Source organism: Ceratosolen solmsi, unplaced genomic scaffold, assembly GCF_000503995.2.
Source record: "Ceratosolen solmsi marchali unplaced genomic scaffold, CerSol_1.0 scaffold6, whole genome shotgun sequence".
In the NCBI taxonomy this organism is placed as follows: Eukaryota; Metazoa; Arthropoda; class Insecta; order Hymenoptera; family Agaonidae; genus Ceratosolen; species Ceratosolen solmsi.
This window is the reverse complement of record NW_011948414.1, coordinates 9333039-9352915: the sequence shown is the minus strand read 5'-3', so window position 1 is coordinate 9352915 and position 19877 is coordinate 9333039. Positions and strand designations below refer to the sequence as shown.

The 19877-nt window shown below is 24.6% G+C and overlaps 3 protein-coding genes across 3 annotated transcripts; all 3 read left to right on the top strand.

Annotated features, from left to right (window-relative positions):
- The first annotated feature begins 111 nt into the window (after positions 1 to 111).
- Nelf-A (Negative elongation factor A) lies at positions 112 to 4377 on the top strand. The gene is made up of 6 exons (XM_011506871.1): positions 112 to 733; positions 2088 to 2520; positions 3032 to 3460; positions 3611 to 3789; positions 3911 to 4010; positions 4119 to 4377. Exons 1-6 carry the CDS (start codon positions 506 to 508, stop codon positions 4337 to 4339), a joined length of 1590 nt encoding a protein of 529 aa, XP_011505173.1. The 5' UTR covers positions 112 to 505; the 3' UTR covers positions 4340 to 4377.
- Positions 4378 to 6692: 2315 nt separating this feature from the next.
- On the top strand, positions 6693 to 8040 carry Tpx-3 (thioredoxin peroxidase 3). Its single transcript, XM_011506870.1, has 3 exons — positions 6693 to 6866; positions 7060 to 7283; positions 7546 to 8040. Exons 1-3 carry the CDS (start codon positions 6822 to 6824, stop codon positions 8006 to 8008), a joined length of 732 nt encoding a protein of 243 aa, XP_011505172.1. The 5' UTR covers positions 6693 to 6821; the 3' UTR covers positions 8009 to 8040.
- A 1652-nt stretch (positions 8041 to 9692) lies between these two features.
- Positions 9693 to 13741, top strand: LOC105367989 (uncharacterized). The gene is made up of 6 exons (XM_011506869.1): positions 9693 to 9882; positions 11219 to 11287; positions 12209 to 12278; positions 13298 to 13383; positions 13454 to 13571; positions 13653 to 13741. Exons 2-6 carry the CDS (start codon positions 11240 to 11242, stop codon positions 13721 to 13723), a joined length of 393 nt encoding a protein of 130 aa, XP_011505171.1. The 5' UTR covers positions 9693 to 9882; positions 11219 to 11239; the 3' UTR covers positions 13724 to 13741.
- Positions 13742 to 19877: the final 6136 nt, after the last annotated feature.

The following is a 19877-nucleotide window of genomic DNA, read 5'->3' as shown; positions in this document are numbered from 1 at the left end:
ATATATATATATATATATATATATATATATATATATATATATATATTAAATCATTAAGAAAAGTTAATTTATGTGTTTACGATTGAATTGAATACCATGAAAATTGGTAAAAAAGTACACGTCTTAGTCAATTAACGGTATGTTGGTGGGAGAGCAGGTAGGGCCGGTTCGTAAATTGTATCCTAATAATTATCATATTGATCATAATGTAAAATATAATCATTCAAAGCTACGAAATCCGTGTGTGACGACAAATTCCTAATGACAGCAAGATTTAACGTTCTACCTAAATTCGACAGCTTCTACGCGATACACAGCTTGGTACTTGGGGCATGCGCAGTAGTCTCCACCACTTATTCCTAAATTGCGCTATATGGCAATATCGCATACTGTTGACTATCGAGTGCTTAGCGCTTGTATATCTCCATTGAACATAACTGGTCCTTAGTGCCAACTGACCGCAGGTTGCTCACATGATTGTGGTGTACTTTTTATTGTAGTGCACATGCAAACCGCGGGCAACATGGCGAACGTGCGGGATAGTGATACATCTCTGTGGCTCCACAACAAGCTTGGCACATCAAACGACAGTTGGACCGGCAGTTCGATCTGTTCGCAGCTTAATGCCGAAGTGCTGCGTAATATTAAGGATTGTTTTCCGGATCTTCAAACTCAAGTCAAACTGAAATTATTGCTCTCCTTCTTCCATATACCCAGGAGAAATGTCGAAGAGGTGGGAGTCTATTGCATTTTTACTTGATAAAAATTAAGGAATCCAAGGCTTGAGGCTTTGGATTCATTAAAGATATTGACAAATATTCTATTTTTGGCTTATGCTTGTAAATATTGTAGGAGGCAAGTGGGTTTATTTGAATTTATTGAGCTTTTGAATTATTTGAGGTTATGGTGAGATCAGTCGAAGCGGAAAACTACTCAAAATTGTTAGTGAAGTTTGAGGTAGCCAATTAGAACTACTTTCCATTTAATAATATAAATCTCTACTATTTTCCCTCTCTAGTTAATTTTGGGTTTAGACCGTAGATTTTTTTGTAAAGATGGTCTGTGCATTGTGTGATCCGTGCTTGAAAAATAAAACGCGCGCGCGAAGAAATCGGCATATTTGATTGTTGCGCGCGTTCTACGTTTTTTGAATGTACAGTAGAATACGGAGCTTATAATGAATTAAGTAAGTGGATTTAATATGACTAATATTGATTATTAAGTCGCGTATGTCTGCACTTCCATTTATTTTTATAATATATATATATTTGTTTTGTTGAAAACTATTGTCTTCATTATGAAATATGCTTTTATTAGCAGAATTGTAAGTAGTCAAGGTTTTAGGCCGAATATATAAATTATATTTTTTTATATTTAAAAATTATTTTAAGTTCTGTTTTATATTATATAAATTAATACCGATTTAAAACTGGTTGTGGCATCGTTATAAATTAATGTTTAATGAGTCACTTTGTATAGCCAAATTATTTGTAACGCAAATGATAATTATACTAAAGCGGTAGAATATAAAATATTAAAATAATAAAAGATAAGACTTATTGGTTAAATTATTATCAAATTAGATATTTCAATTCAAAGGAAATTAAATGTTCAAGTTTATTTATTTAGGAATAATAAGTAATAGACTCAAATTAAATTTTATTATGATATGTATTATTTGTAATGTACTTAACAATAATTTTCTCAAATTATAAAGTTAGTATGTAATTATTTATCATATTTTAAATTATTATATTCTAACATAATTCTAAAAAATATCGAATTATAAAAAATATATATATTATTTAAATTCATAATCAATTTGCAACAGGATTTATATTTGTCATTGATAAACTATTTTATGAAATTTTTTGTTGTAATATTTAATGATATGTTATAAGTAAAAAGTTTTTTTTTTCAATAATTTGATTTATAAATTTATTTAAATAAATGTTATATATATATATATATATATATATATATATATATACATACACATATTTATTGATACTATTATTTAAAAATTTAATCATTAACAAAATTTTTAATCATTTATTATTTTTTAATGTAAGTCAAATTGTTTTTAGTGGCGTATTGAACTGGAAGAGATTATCGAGGTTGCTTGTTTGGATAGTGAATTATGGGTTTCAATGTTATCCGAAGCAATGAAGACTTTTCCATCCACCGGTTCATTAAACACAGATATCTCAGATCTTGACGAGCATCGTCCTATTTTTGGAGAACTTGTAAACGATCTTCGAAAATTATTAAAAAAGCAAAATGATCCAGCGATGCTACCGTTAGAGTGTCATTATTTAAATAAGAATGCTCTCACTTCTGTCACTGGCCAATTACCTTCACCTACGAAACATTTTACCTTAAAAAGAAAACCAAAAAGCGCAGCTCTTAGGTCAGAGTTGCATCAAAAAAGTTTGGATGCTGCAAATAATATGAAAAAGAGTACAGCTCCGACAGTACCAGTACGAAGTAGAGGAATGCCAAGAAAAATGACAGACACAAGTAGAATATATAATTTATATTGTATTTTGAATTATATTTGTAGATTTTTTTTTGAGGTTAACCTAGATTAGAATACTTTATGTCTAAATAATTTACGCTCGAAAAAAGATTTAAGGTTAAATAGATGTTTTAACTAAATTTTGGGTTGTTTCCTTTGATCTATATATATTAATAATTACAATTTGTGGATTTACTAATTTTTAAAAACATGGCCTTTCAAAAGGATAGCATTTTTAGTTCAGTTTTAGCATTGTTAATTTTTATGGAAATAAAGTAGCTATTTTATAGTATACATACAAGGGTTATTAAAAAAGTTAAATTAAACAAATTTGTACGTAATAATTTAAATGAAGAATAGATTGTAAATATATAATTATTTAAAAATTAAAAATAAGCAAAATATGTAATTATTATTTATTATTTAATTATTGTATGTTGAATTTTTTAATACACTCTTTGTTTTTATATTTTGCTATCCAAAAAATTTAATAAATTAAAATTTATTTTATAGCACCCTTAAAAGGTATACCGAGTCGAGTACCGACGTCGGGATTCCGTTCACCAGCCCTTACAGCATCACCAATGACAAACCGTACCCCCATTAGCAGCCGAATACGTAAGGATGGTGGTATTAAACTCCTTGACATAAATGAGCAACCATTGGGCTATGCCCAAGCGAAGCGACGTAAGAGGTTGATGGAGATGGAAGAACAACAAAAGAAAGTGGAAGAAGCGAAGGTTGCGGCAACAACAACAACAACGATATCGGCGACTCCAACAACAGAGACATTGACGACGCCAGAGTATGCTCAAGGGTTGGCACCAATTGGCGCTCCCGCGGCGCCAGTTTCGACCACTACGACAGTTTTACCTCAACCATATAATACGTCAATTAGCACAACTGTACCAATTGCTGTTATTGCACCCAGTCCACAAACGCGTGAGTATTGCTCTATATTTGTATTGCTCATAGGGTTCTTTTAAAAAATTAAAAAAAAAATTTGTATAGCGAAATATTTATAGATAATAAAAGTACAATATTCTCATTAATTGATAAGTATTCATTATATTTTGGAATAACTCTTTTTAGCTGTGACACCCGTTACATCAACACCAATAGTAACGACACTTGTTACTACTCCCATGGAAACTGCACCGATAACAGTGCAAACGATCAGGCAACCTCAAACTGTAACGCAAACTCGTATATCAATCAATAATCAACAGATACCAAATACAGCAAATACAAGAAAAGGGCTCTCCCTTACGGTAAAAATTATTTATTTTCATCAAAGTAATAATATCAGTAGTATAATTAACAATTACATTGCATAATGTATTAATTGGCTGATATTGATAGATGTATTACGTTTTGATTTTTATTTTTCAGAGGGAACAGATGTTGGAGGCTCAAGAAATGTTTAGAATCGCTAACAAAGTTACCAGACCAGAGAAAGCTCTTATTTTGGGATTTATGGCTGGTTCAAGAGGTAATATTTTTATAATGTCAATAAATTAAATTTAGTATTTGTATATTATCATCTATTCATATTATATTTGTACAGATATATATTTATATGTATTCTTCATACTTTCAGATAATCCCTGTCCAAAATTAGGTAATATTGTAACGGTAATGCTTTCCGAAAATATAGAAGAAGTTGAACAACCTGATGGTACAACTGTATCGATGCAAGTTGAAACACATTTCCAAATGAATTATACAAATGGCGAATGGAAACGCATGAAGAAAAATCGACGAATTGTTAATGATGAAACGGCTAATGTGATTACAAATCATAGTAAATTTACCCATTAAATAGACGTTTATTATAATTTCTTTATTGTTTTGTTTTTCTATTTCTTTATTAATTTCAATTTTTTATGTTTTCAATTTATGGATCTCAAGAAAAAATTATCTACGATTATATTTAGATTTTACATGTTTGTAAAATATTATATTTTTAAATACATATTTTTAAAATTATAAAAATTATAAAAATTTAATATATTTACATAAACATAATAAATTCAGGATTTGACTGAACTTAAATATTTATTAAATTCATTAAAGATTTAAGTAATTTAATCTCAATAAATTTTAATGAATTTTAAAAAATTAATAAATATGTAATTATTCAGATAATTGAATATAATTATTTTTCTCATATATTCTCTTGATAATTAGTTTCCTCTTATAAAAATTCTCTATACGATATTAATGTAAAAAATGTAAATTAAAAACAAAATCTTTAAGTAAGTTTGCGTTAATTGCGTGCGTTCCAATGTTCGATTTAAACGCTTCGCTTTAATCTCAAATTGCGAATACTTTTGTAAATACACTGACAGCAAGAAGTTTCCTTTTTGTGAAATTACCTATTATATTTAGTATTTTAATCAAAGGTAATTTACTTTTTGTAAAGTATAATAAATTAGATAAAAATAATAGGGAATTGAAAGTGATGCTAATTTGCTTGAAGCGGATTAAATATAAATATTACTGTAATATGAAAATATATATTCTATAAATTTCTGTTTTTTGATTTGAAAAACAAGACTAATATTACTGTTGTTTGAATAAAATATATTGATTACAAATAATTGTTAAATAATAATTTTTATCCAAAAATTCATAAAAGAAGTCTTATATTGATTTAATGATAATATTAATTTCATTTGTAAAATTCAAGCGTACAGTCAATTGTTTTGTTTATTTTTAAATATCGTTATTAGAATGCATTTAAGCTTTACATGTATGAAAATTATATTTTGAAAAACTCTGATAAACGTTTGTAATTGTTTTTAAGTAAGCTTTTAAATGGAATATTAAATGGCTTGATAAAAAATGAAATCATTATTTTGTATACATTCTGAAAAATGTATAGTAATTTTCGGAAGGAAATGAATTAGATTACAAAAATTTTAAATTATTAGTTTTTATTCTTTATATATGTATTATAAAGTGAAACATATATAAAAGTTTGAAGTACTTTTATAAAGAATTATTTTCAAAATTGTCTAAATTTTAGTTAATATTATATTCATATTCTAAATAAAAGTGTAATAAAATATATATATTTAAATATTTTAATTATTCTATCCGTTAAAACTTAATTATGAAGATAAATATGCAAAGATTTTGAACAATCAGGTTTAGTCGATAGTTTAATGATTAGCGTATTATTATACCAGTAGATCCTCATACATAAACTTAAAATATAATAATTTTTTCTTATAATTATATATATATATATATTGATAAGATACGTAACTATATTTTTTATAGTTATTGAATTTCAAAATATTTATTATAAATTGGGATTATTTAATTTAATTATGTTTTAGTTATTAATCACATCCGTCAATATAATAATAAGTCTAGCTAGTGTTAAATAGAAGTCTTAAGTTTAAAAACATTATTATCAAAGATTTGTTACACGAACATAAATACACTTTACATAATTAACAATTGTGTTATTATCGGCTAATTTGCGATTATATAATTATTTTATTTTCTATTAGGTGTAACATGATTCTTTCACTAGACTTCAAAATGTGATGTATTTGTCTAGCTTTATATTCTCCCTTGTTAAAAATTCATACAATTTTATTCCTAATTATGAACTCATAAACAGCTTTCGCATTCATATTTTCAACTCATCAATTGATCGAATAAATCTTTCAACTTTAAACATTCTTAAGCTTTTAGGTCACTATTCTCAAGAATCATCAATTATTAGTTCTTAAATGTGATTGAAAAAATTGAGGAAATTACATTTTTACAATTAAATGTCATTAATTAATCAATAAAAATAATTATATATTAATAATTTTCTCTTTCTTCTAATTTTCTTTTTAATTACTAACATTTATTATTTCTTTCATTACAATTATATTTTCATTAAAACATTATTAACATTATGTACTTACAAATAAAATTTTATCGCTATCGCCACATTCATTATGTTAAAACTTAAACTGCCAACGAAATTCCAACCATTCCTTCAAAAAATATAATGAAAACTTTATTTTCATATTTGCCGTGTTTATCGTGTCACTTCCGTTAGCGGCATCATATATTTGCCTTCAACAGTTGTAACTGCATATTGGCTGATACCGGTCGTTCAACCTGATTGACCATTCCTAGATAATCTACAGGTAAACACATGGGAAATTACTTCATCTGGTTAACCTTAAGTAATGAATATTGGTATAACCTTGTGCTTTTCAGATTTACATTGCGAGAGTTTTGGTCTATTATAAAAAAATATTCGTGATCGTCCGGTATCCTGAGTAGTATAATGTCACGAATGTTAATTAATTTAATTCCATGTGCCAAACAATTGGTAAGCGTTTTTTATTATTATTGTTTATTTTCTTTTGTATTTTTGATGAGTTTTATATCACTTTGAATTGTTATTGTAATTTAATGTAAAATAATTTGTAGATTTGTTTATAGTAAAGTTAAATTGACTATGATTAGGATATTATTATTATAATAATTTCCATTATTAATGCAATTTATTTATATATTCTCAGGTTACAGTAACTTCATCTCCAGTCATAAGATGTTTAGGCAAGTTTCAGTTAAATAAAAATATTCGATGTCTCTCCGACATTTCATATTTAGTTGATCGACCAAAGATTGCCAAACCAGCACCCGACTTCTCAGGAACTGCAGTTATAAATGGAGAATTTAAAAATATAAAACTGAAAGATTACCATGGGAAATACATAGTTCTTTTTTTTTATCCATTAAATTTGTAAGTATGTTTGTTTATAATTTTTGTAAGATAAATGGATTGTAATAATTAAAGATGTTAAATTTATTCTTAATACTAATATGAATATATGATATTGATCGTATATATATATATATATATATATATATATATATATATATATATATATATAAATATATATATAATATTGATTAGTATAATTAAAATTTATTTCATTTAGTATATGTATGTATACAATTAAGATAACAAGGAATTTAAATAAATATTGTTTAAATATTTGCAGCACTTTTGTTTGCCCAACAGAATTAATAGCCTTCAGTGATAAAATGGCTGAGTTCAAAAAATTAAATACAGAAGTTATAGGTGTTTCAACCGATTCTCATTTTAGTCACTTGGCTTGGACTAATACACCTAAAAATGAAGGTGGCTTGGGGGGAGATTTAGGATATCCATTGCTCAGTGATTTAAGCAGAAAAATTTCAGTTGCCTACAATGTCCTTATTCCTGATGAAGGAATAGCTCTTAGAGGTCTTTTCATAATTGACAAAGATGGAATTCTACGACAGATTACTGTAAATGATTTACCAGTTGGTAGAAGTGTAGATGAAATATTAAGATTAGTTAAAGCTTTTCAATTTGTTGAACAACATGGAGAAGTTTGCCCAGCAAATTGGCAACCAGATTCAAAAACTATCATCCCTAATCCAAAGGACAGTAAAACATATTTCAAATCTGTTAATAAGTAATAAATTCAAATAAATTTTAATATAAAATGATATTTAAATAATTTAATTACGTGGAGGATTAACATATTTTTACTAAATTTTTATTCTATAATAAGGTAATAGTGTATTATAAATGGGATTTTATCTAAATGTTCATTTTAATGTTAAAATTATTTATTTTACAATAAGTCCTTTAATACAATTACCATGAAATTTATTTTGAAATAAGAAGAAATAATAAGACTTTTTCCCATACAATTTTTTTTGTAAAAATAAACTATATTTTACAACAATTTATAAGTTGTTTTTAGTAAATTTTGCTAAGGCCATGGTATTATTTTAGTTACTTGATTTTTTATGTAAAGCTGCGAAGAAAAAATTTAATACTATAATAATAGAAACAGTTAATGTATTATTATGATATAAGTATTTTACATAATTTTAATCATTCGCTTAATGTTTTTTCAACTTTCACTTGAAAAATCTTAAAATGAACAAAGTAACGTATTAAAATATTTGTTCAAATATTTCATATTTTGTTTTTGAGTATTTTAAAACTGTACTGCAATGCATATAATGACAAGGTTTAATGCATATTAAATCATTTTAATGCAAAGCCTTTATCGTAAATAGCTTGCTTCAACATTCTTATGAAGCATTATACAAGTTTAACATTTAATTTTCTAATGCCTCTATAGTTCTTTAATATAATTATTATTAATTTCGAATTTTATATCTGTAAAATTTAAAAATTACTATCATACCTTCATACATTTTAATAAAGTACTCGAAATATTAAAATAGATTATTTAATTGTTTTGCAAAATTGTAAATTTTAAAAATATATTTTCAATATCGTTATCGGTACATGTCCTTAGAAAATAAATTTGCTAATACAATATTTTCAATAAAGGTTTCTTTTTTGTCACTTTAAAAGTATGCAAATACATTATTTATCCAACAGCTTCGATTCTACAGTAGAGACCATTGTAAAAAAAAATTAAAGATATTTTCAAATTTTAGATTTTTCGTAATTTAATTTAAATTTTCTACCTAGGAATATAAATTATTTAAAATTAATTATGCATAGTAATTAATTAAAACGATTTTCTTTTGTAATATTAATTGAAAATCATACGTTTTTCACAAGAAACATTCCTACGTTTCGCACTTATTCTATGCATAAATAAAAAGAAATCCAACAGCCAGTGAGACTTTCCCCTAATAAAGTGTACCCGTTGCCAAAGGTCGACCTCTCCCACATTCGCGGCATTTCATGCAATAAGTCCCGTGAGCATTCGCAAAGAAAAGAAGCCAGGAGCAGAGCAGTCCTGCTTATAATAGTAGAAGGAAATTGGGTACCGCCCAACCTTAGATTTATAATGATTCATGCACAAATGCTGTGAATGGCGATTGCAATCGGTTCGAGATTTGCGAGATTTGCGAGATTTGCGAGATTTGCCTCCTCTAGCTATCTTGTGTCTCTCTTTTTCTGGTTGTATCAAGAGCTAGTAGCTGTGGGAGATTGAGTATTGGGCGACGGGGGGGGGGGGGTTAATCCGAAGCAGTCTTTTGGGTGACTCGATCTGCTATTGCTCCTGCCGCTACAAAGAATCAAATCAACCAACGCAAGATTGCTGTCCTCTTTATCCCTCTTCTCTCTCATTCTCTCTCTCTCTCTCTCTTTTGTCATCTGCACGTGGCCATGATAGGTTACACTGGTTTGCTCCTTCTTTCGTGATTGAAGTTAAAAAGGAAGATAGGGAAACGAAAACAGGGAGAGGGAGAGAAAAAATTGATGAAAATGTAAAAAGCATACAACGAAGAATGAAGATTTACGGATGTGGAAAGAGATTTTCGAGCACTTAATCAAACGTTTAAAGGGCATATTATAAGTTATAAAAAAAAAGAGAGTTAAAAGATTAAAAGTACTTTAAACAACAAGTATTATGTAATTAAAAATATTTTAGAAAAAATATTAACTCTAATAGATATATGTTGAGTCTAATGAAAATGTAATATTATCAAGTAATTAAAAGAATTTTCTATAACTCTAATCGTATTTAAAAATTATTGGTTATATATATATATATATATATATATATATAATGTGTTTAGAATTAAAGTTGTTTATTAAAGTATATTAATATATAAGAAAAAAGTGCCACAATTATTTACACGTTGTATTATAAGATTATACATAGTAATTAAATTAAATTAAATTTTTTAAATATTCCTTCTGAAATATTTCTAGGAATAAATTTTTTATAAAATAAATAAGATAGCTTTTCATATTTCGTTATTGTTTATATCTTTATAAAATTAAATATAGTTATAAACAATAAGCTGTGCACAATGTAAGAAGAGTTAAAGAATGTCATAAATGCTTATTTAATATTAAGCATATAAATTTTTATAGATGAATTTTATCCCATATACATTCATTATAATGGGAATATACCATATATAGTATTATTAATGTAGCTAAATAAAATTATAAATTAATATAAAACACACAACTAATTACTTTAAAAAATATTTTTAAAAGTATTTAAAGCATTTAAAAAATTGGATTATATATTATTTGATTATATATTAAATACATTTGAATAAATGATTAAAATTAGTTAACGAAATTTTATCAATATTATCCCATGCTTTAGTCCGTCAAGCACGTTAGAATTTTATTCAAGACAAAAGTAAAGTAATTATACGATAACATTTATTAAATAGTAATTGAATCTATGTTATTTTATATAATTTATTTCTTGGCTTGTAATTATTTGAGCTAATTTAAATTTAATTTTAAGAAAATTAATATTTTTACAAGATACTCATGATGCTTATGATGCAGTCCGTACATTTAATCATAATATATATATATATATGTTCATATATAATATTTTATATATATAAACATTGCAGATAAAAGAATATTTTGGTTCAAATATTTTATAAAATATTTATCTTATAAATTACTTTTTTAACTTTTTATTTTATTTCTATTGCATTTGTAAAATGATATTTAAAACTTATATCATTTATTAAAATTTTTGTAAAACTAAATAATGTTTTTTTTTATAATTTTCTGCAAACTCAAACTAAAAAGAAAGAGGTTAAAGGTTTGATATTTTCTAGTCGTCGCATTTACAAATAATATTTTTATTGATCTAAGTGATACTATTACGATTGAATTTTCTTATATGAATGCATTGATTGAATTACAAACAGTTCTACATCATTTGCAACAGCATGAAGGCCTTCGTCATATTTTCCCTCTGTATTACTTCAGTATTTGCGGTATGATAATTTTATAGATTTGTATCAATTGCGATGAAGTACCGCGTAAATTTTTTTAATTAATATGAAACATTTATTTTCTTTAATTCATTAATATTAAAGAAATACAATTTTTTTAAACATTTTCAATAATTAATCAACATACATTTATTTTTAGAGAAAGAATGTATTTCTCACAAAATTCTTTTGGAAGTATTAATTGAATATTGGATCGTTAAATTCACATCTCATAGATCCTTAAAAATTGAATTTCAGTAGATAGTTAAAACATTAATTACAAAGACAATAATTATAAAAATATTAATTATATAATTTTAAAGGTATAGTTTATTTTATTAATGATAAGAAATATTTTGTTTAAAAAGATTGATTTTAATTAACACGTAAATTTCAAATTTATGTAAATTTAGTGATTTTATAATGTTTACATAAAATATTACACAAGGATACTCAATTATATTATTTAATATATTATTTATTAAATAAGAATTTTGACATAGAGTATCATGTAAATGATATATAAGTGAAATTTTTAGTTATAACAATCTTGTGCAGTGATTTTAGAAAATGTATATCTATTTATTTTTTGACCTTAAACTTTGACGTATAAAAAGTGGTATCTATGCTTAGATAAAAGTAGAAAAATATCATTTTTAGATTAAAATTTTCTAATACACACAATCTAATGCATTTTGTTATATTTCCACAAATATTTCAATTATCTATTTAATATTATCAATTAAATTGTTGAATACTTATAAACTACCATGATCAATAAAAATTATTTTATTTAATTATAATAATTTATCAGTAATTTATAATTGATATTTTTAATTATGAAAGTCAAAGTTGTGTGAATGTATCAAAGTTTATAGAAGGAAATAAAAATATTACATAATTTATTTGCATAATTCTTTATAGGTTATTGTTACAAAAGAACAATTTAATAAATTTTCATCGGAATGTGCATCGGAAATGGGTTTTGATCCAGGTAAATTAAAAGTATCAAATACGTTTTTATATAGCATTTAACAAGAAAACTAAAATAACACCAAAGTATTTTAAAAAATAGCATGAATATAAGTTAAACAATGATTGTTGTAAAAAAAAATAATGGAAATACTGTATGATCAACATTACGTCTACTAAAAAATATGTCCTAATTTTAATATAAACAAAGTAAACTCTGTGATTCCTTTTAATTGAAATATTAAAATAGGATTTCAGCGTCGATATATATTCAAATAAAAGAAATGAATACATTATATTTTTTAATATATCTCAATTAATGAAACTGTAGCTGTGAGGTATAGTATAAAATATCTAAAGGACAAATTTAATTCTATTGATTGTTTGCAGATATGTTTTAAATAATTTATAATTCTTAATTTTAAATCTATACATACATACATATATTTATATATATATAATATTCGTTAAATAATCGTTAAGTTTTTAAAGCTATTTAGAAATCTGAATCTTAATCATCAATTTATTTATTTTTTGTATTGGTTATTGTTTCTTAATCAATGCAGTCATTACATGTTAGTTAACAAAACGTACTTATTTAATAAGGGAAACACTCATATTTAATTCATCCACTTTATATTAATGTATTATCATTGTATTATTGTATTATCAATGTAGTGATAATATAAGAATAGATAGATAGAAAACAGATAGAAGCAGAAAATATATCGACGATATTAATAATTTTTAAATACGTTTTAAAATTTTTCAAGCCCTGAACAAACAAAAAGTTTAATCAATTAGTATATTTTTGAAAAGTTTTGAAAAGTAATACAAGTTAAATATATGTATTTGTTCACTATATTTCTTGCAGATAATACTGTAATAAAGGCATAAAAATTAGAAAAATAGTATACTGTAAACATTTTTTATAATTAATAATAAAATAATAGTCAATTTAACCAATAAAATGAAAAGTAAATAGTTATTTAGATTTAATAAAATTTTTATTCACATTTTTATTACTTTTATATTATGTAGCTGAAATTGATAAAAACAAAACTAAATCTCCTACAAAAAATGAAGAAAGCTGCTATTTAGCCTGTATAGACAAGAAACAAGGAGTAGTAAGTATTTGGATGTTATTCAGATTCGATCGAGATTTAAAGATTTCTAATTTTCTTTATCTGTAAAAAGATGAAACAAGATGGAACATATGACATAAATGTGATTCTGAATTATGTCGAAACATCTGAAATGAAGACAAAGGTTCAAAGTTATATTGATGAACTGATCAAAACTTGTAAACCTGAAGGTAAAATTTAAAAAATTATAAAAGAAATGATAACAGTTGTTTTATAGAATAACTGATAATATAAAACGATTTATTTTTTAGTTGGGAATGACACTTGTAAATTAGCTGCTTGTTTTCATAGAATGCCAAAAGCATACTGGGAGAAAGAATAAATTTTAATTTTTATTAAAAATGATAAAAAAGTTTATATGTATATATTTCGTAATACCATATTTTTTAAATACAATTTTTTAAAGTACATAAATTATAGGCATGGAGATATATTTTTTATTACTAAATAAAATAATACTTATTTAAATTGTTTTACATCAAAATCACGTAAACGATTTATGTTAATACAGTAATTGTTAAATATTTCATAATACACATTAAAAATACTCAAACTCTTATATACTAAATATTATTCATAAATAAATTATAAATAGTTAGAAAGATTATTTTTTCAATTATAACTGGGGTATTAATTTCATGACTAAACTTATAGTTAAGTTTATATAGTTTAAACTATGTGAATTATGACGTTAAATAATTGCTGAAATATATTTAAAATCTTAGAATTCACTTAGAAGTGCCATCATAACAACTATAGAAGTATATAAACGTGGATTACTGAATTACTAATCTAAAACTTTCTTAATTCTTAAAATAAATAATTAGTTTTATGTTATCTTATTTTGTCAAATTATCTTGTAAAATGCAAGTGTGTGAATATATATTATATGTGAATAATTTATAAAGCTATTTCTGCATATATTCTGTTAATTTTTATATGATATTTATATATGATAATATTATAATAATTTATAAAGCATTCTGTTAGTATCAAAATAGTTTAAAATAGTTATTAGGCATACATTAATTTAGATTATTATGAAATAAATGTGAATTTATGACAAAATTGAAATAAATTTATAAAATTTGTGATCATAGAATTCACATTTGTTTTTCTTATTAATAATAATTCTTCTTAATTAATAACATATTATAATACCTCTGAAAATACTATTTATAAAACAACATTGAATTAAAAATGTATAAGAAAAAAAAATAAGATTTAAGGGGCATTGAAATCTGTGGCAGTATAAGTTTTAGAAATTGCATCTAAATTAATTTTTTAATGTTTATGTTCTTCTTGATTTCGATATTAAAAACAAAATCAATATAAAGGATTATTGATATAAAATTAATTTTAAACAAAACAATTATATTAGTGTATAATAAGAATATAAAAAAATTATTCAGTATATTTTATTGAGGGTGACGTTATATGCCTAATTTATTTTATTGTCATATATGGATTTTTTTGCGTATTCATGTATTTATAATTTTCTCGTTATTTATATGTAATTTCCTAATTATTCTTTTTTACGAAATATTAAGTAATAGTATTAAATAATGTACTGCTGTAAATACTTTTATTTATTCATAGCATGTTGTAAATAATGGACATAAGTTTTATACTATTTTGTTGTAAATCATTGTTACGATATAAATTTTCTTCCCTTTGGATCATCAATGAATAATAATGTAGTTCAGAAAAAAATATCTAACTTTACCGATTTTCATATATAATATAGTCTGAAGATTTTTATAACATTATTGTAATTCATTTATAAATCTGACAGTTACTAAATTATAGCTTATGTATAAAAAATAACTCAATTAAAATTTCCATTGTTAAAAGCGATACTTTGGAATGTTATTCTAGTATTTATTTATTGTTTATTCGAAAATGCTAACTAAAATATAATATATTGTATTTCTGTATAAAAAATCAGATCAGTAAATATGCAGAAGAAATAATCTGTGAATAAAAATGAAACGATATTGGCAAATAAAAGATTTATTTATTATGTTTGAATAACTTCATTTGTATATGTTATTAAATTTTTTTAATATCATGCTATTTATATTAATTAAAAGTTGATGAAAAGTAACATTAACAATTATCTATCATAAAAATTAAATAATATTTTTTAATAATAATTTATGTTACTAAAATATTTTTATTATATTTTTGCAAATAATAATTATTTAGATTTCATAAAGTAATTTTTTTAGGAATATGTTAACAAAATTAATTTAAAAATGAAAAAAAAATTTGACATTGACTTATGAAATTCTATTATTAATTAATGTAATTACTTTCACACTAAATATTTATAAAATTCAAATAATTTTGTAAATATCTTATAAAACTATTATTTAGATTATATATACTTGTAAATATTATTTGACTTTATTCCTATATTGAAAGTTTTTTAATTGTATAATAAATATATTTTGAGTCTAAAATAATAGTACTTTACAGAGTATAAAATTTGTATCTTTTATTTACAAAGGCATTTTTATTTATTGATTTCTTTAATTTTGTTGAAGCATTTTAGAAATTTATTTGTTAAAATGTTAATGATAATTAAATGATGATCAATTGATTTAATGAATAGGGTCATCTTTTATTTCTATTATAGTGCTTAAAATAAATTATGAAATATAATATATAAATATCAAATATAACTTTTTTTTTTAATTAATAAAAAAATTAATATATATTATATATATATATATATATATATAATATATATATATAATATTATATATATATATATATATATATATATATATATGTTTATATGATTAATTGTAATAAATGATTCTAGAAGTATATAAAAGTATATATACTTAACGTTTCTAATTGTTAAAATGATTCATATTTTGATTTATTTATTATTTCTTTATTATATTTTTAAGCTGTAACCATTTTTTAAAAATATTTATGACATTATAATGTATCTGTTAATTTAAATTAAATTTATATAGGTATACATATATACATAAATTCATTATATACGAGTTTTATTGAGATCAATAGTGTGAAATATATAATTTGAATGTCTAGCATATTCTAAAACTTTTAAGAATAAATTATTTGATGACAAATGAATAAGATATAAAAGTATATAAGATACCAATTAATTTATCTGGCCAAATATCTATTATATAAATCTCAAATGGTTTTGGAATTCTAAATGTTACATTTTTATTTATTCAAAATAGCATCGAAAATAATCGGATAAAGATAAAGATTTTTCAAACGGCAGAAATGATATCGGCACCGAGAGGATAAGATTTGTCCACTACTTTTCTTAGATATGCTCTTATATTTTCTTCAAATATGCACACACTAAGTCACCCAGGAATCGATGGTATCAGATCTGAAAGGTAACAACATATGCAATATCAATGAAAGATAAGCTATTTTTTTCTGCGTCAACCTCTTCTCTCGGAATAATTTGAATTATATTTGCAAGAAACCTTTTTTTCAATGTACCGATAAATAAGACGAAGTTACGAGTAGTATATTTAAAATAATTATTATATTTATTAAAAGCTTTCAAAAAATTTTTAACTCAAGACTACACTGCAGTTTTATTTTTTAGCTAAGATTACGAAACTAAAACCGATAAACAGCAAAAATATATAGTTAAACATATATCTTTAGAAATTTTAATTTTATATTTTTGGCAAAAACAAAAGTTTTTTAAAAAATTTTTACAAGTTATAATTCTATAATTTACGTAAAATTACGTAAAATTACGTAAAATTAAAACATATATTTTTCATCACAGTTATTGAACTTTTGGAAAATATCATAATTCGATCAACTCGGTTTAATTGCTCAGTAGAGACCTTCCTTTAATTCTTGAAAAGAAAATTAAAATAAAAAATGAATAATTACTAATTGGTATTTATCCTTATTCAGCTTTCTTATATATAATGTAAGTACATATTATAAGTTGAGAGGTATAATCGTTGTAATAACCGAGTGAATATAAACGTTTGACTTCGTATCGTCATCTTTTGGTGCACACTACATCCTTTTATCTAACAGTCGTCCATTAATGGAGACGTCTAATTGTATATTTGCTGCACATTGGCTGAAACTTCTAATAAGAAATAGTAATAAAAGTTGGTCTTAATAGAGAGGAGTATGCAATTATGAAAAAGAAGGATAAAAGAAATGTTCGCGACAAATAGTATATATAGTAATCTTTTAATATAAAATTATGTACATTAATTTTGAATCAATGAAATTAAATATGAATTGAATTTTTACATTAATACAAAAGAATTGAGCAGAATTTAAAATAAATCAATAAATGTACTGATTTTACTAATATTTTGTTATGATAAATTATTAAGCGTATATCTGTCGAGTATGATAATAATGTATTATATTAATAAATTAATAATATTTTCAAATATATTGTAAAGAATAATTTGTGTAATTAAACCAAATAATTTTTAATGCTTATCATTAAAAATAACTTGATATATTAAAAGTAATGATTAATTAAAATTAAAAGTTGAGGATAAATTTTTTTATATATACCAATTATAAATTGACTATGTCACTTTTTATATTTGATATATTATATATATATATATATATATATATATATATATATAATATATCAGAGATTAAACACATCAGCTTTATATGCATATATATTAGTCGAAAAGAGTAACGAATGTAAAAGAAATAATTTTCATATTAATCAAGTAAATTGAATGTAAATACTAAGCACTAATATTATATTAAAATTATTGTGGCTCATAAGTAAAAGTGAAAACCGAATATATAATATTTCAAAAATCCTTTTGATTACTTACGCATGCAAATACGTTCGAATACTTTTATAATGAGTATTTATTTCGTGAATAAGCAACTTCAACAATTAGCGGTAGAAGAGGACAATGTTGAAACAACTTTTTTCTGGTTTTGGAATATACCAATATACTTTGAAGTAAAATATAGTTCAATGTATATATACATAAATGTATATATATATATATATATATATATATATATATATACGTATATATAGATAGATAGATAGATAGATAGATAGATAGATAGAGAGATAGAGAGAGAGAGAGAGAGAGAGAGAGAGAGAGAGAGAGATAGAGAGAGAGAGAGAGAGAGAGAGAGAGAGAGAGAGAGATAGAGAGAGAGAGAGAGAGAGAGAGAGAGAGAGAGAGAGATAGAGAGAGAGAGAGAGAGAGAGAGAGAGAGAGAGAGAGATAGAGAGAGAGAGAGAGAGAGAGAGAGAGAGAGAGAGAGATAGAGAGAGAGAGAGAGAGAGAGAGAGAGAGAGAGAGAGATAGAGAGAGAGAGAGAGAGAGAGAGAGAGAGAGAGAGAGATAGAGAGAGAGAGAGAGAGAGAGAGAGAGAGAGAGAGAGATAGAGAGAGAGAGAGAGAGAGAGAGAGAGAGAGAGAGAGATAGAGAGAGAGAGAGAGAGAGAGAGAGAGAGAGAGAGAGATAGAGAGAGAGAGAGAGAGAGAGAGAGAGAGAGAGAGAGATAGAGAGAGAGAGAGAGAGAGAGAGAGAGAGAGAGAGAGATAGAGAGAGAGAGAGAGAGAGAGAGAGAGAGAGAGAGAGATAGAGAGAGAGAGAGAGAGAGAGAGAGAGAGAGAGAGAGATAGAGAGAGAGAGAGAGAGAAAGATACGCGGTTTGCGCAGCTTCGATTCGCTTTAATATCCTGATTAAAGCGGTCCAAGCTGCCGGGAGACCGAAGAGAGCGCGATGAAATCTAAAGAGATCGTTTTTCTCTAATTAAAAAGGCCTTTGAAAAAACTACGAGTGGAGAGTGTGGAACATGCGTGTGCACTTATATATGTGTGTATAAAAGTTCAATTGCGCGTGTGTGTGTTAGTGCGAGTGATATATCATGGTATGGGTAGATGGATGGTAATGCGTGTGAAGTTGGATAGAAGATGTAAACGGCAGTTTTCTCACGGGGCACCGCTCGTCCGCGCCGTTGTGATTACAGACAGGGAATTTCTGGGGGCCTTTTTCCTTATACCACATTTTTCACTTCTTTTCCGCAATTTTCTTTTGTTAGATTTCCTTTGAAATGGTTTCTTGAGTTTTCCAAAATTTGTTATTTATCTATTCGGCCAGTAAGATCATATTTCTATGAGTAAACTTATAATCGAGTCTATCCACTATGAATTATTTTATTTCAAAAGCCGAGACATTAAATTATATAATAATACAATATTAAGATAATAATAATACACAATATATTATATTTTACGTAATATATAATTTATACTAGTTTTAAATAGAATAATGTATATCTAAAAAGAAATTCAATTTCAATAATATAACAAACACGAAATATCAAATAAAATATATAAGTTTTATCTATTATTATTAATAGATAATAAGGGGTTATAATATTTAATCGATGTAAAATTATATATAGTAATGTTTAATAAATGTTGTAAAATAACTTT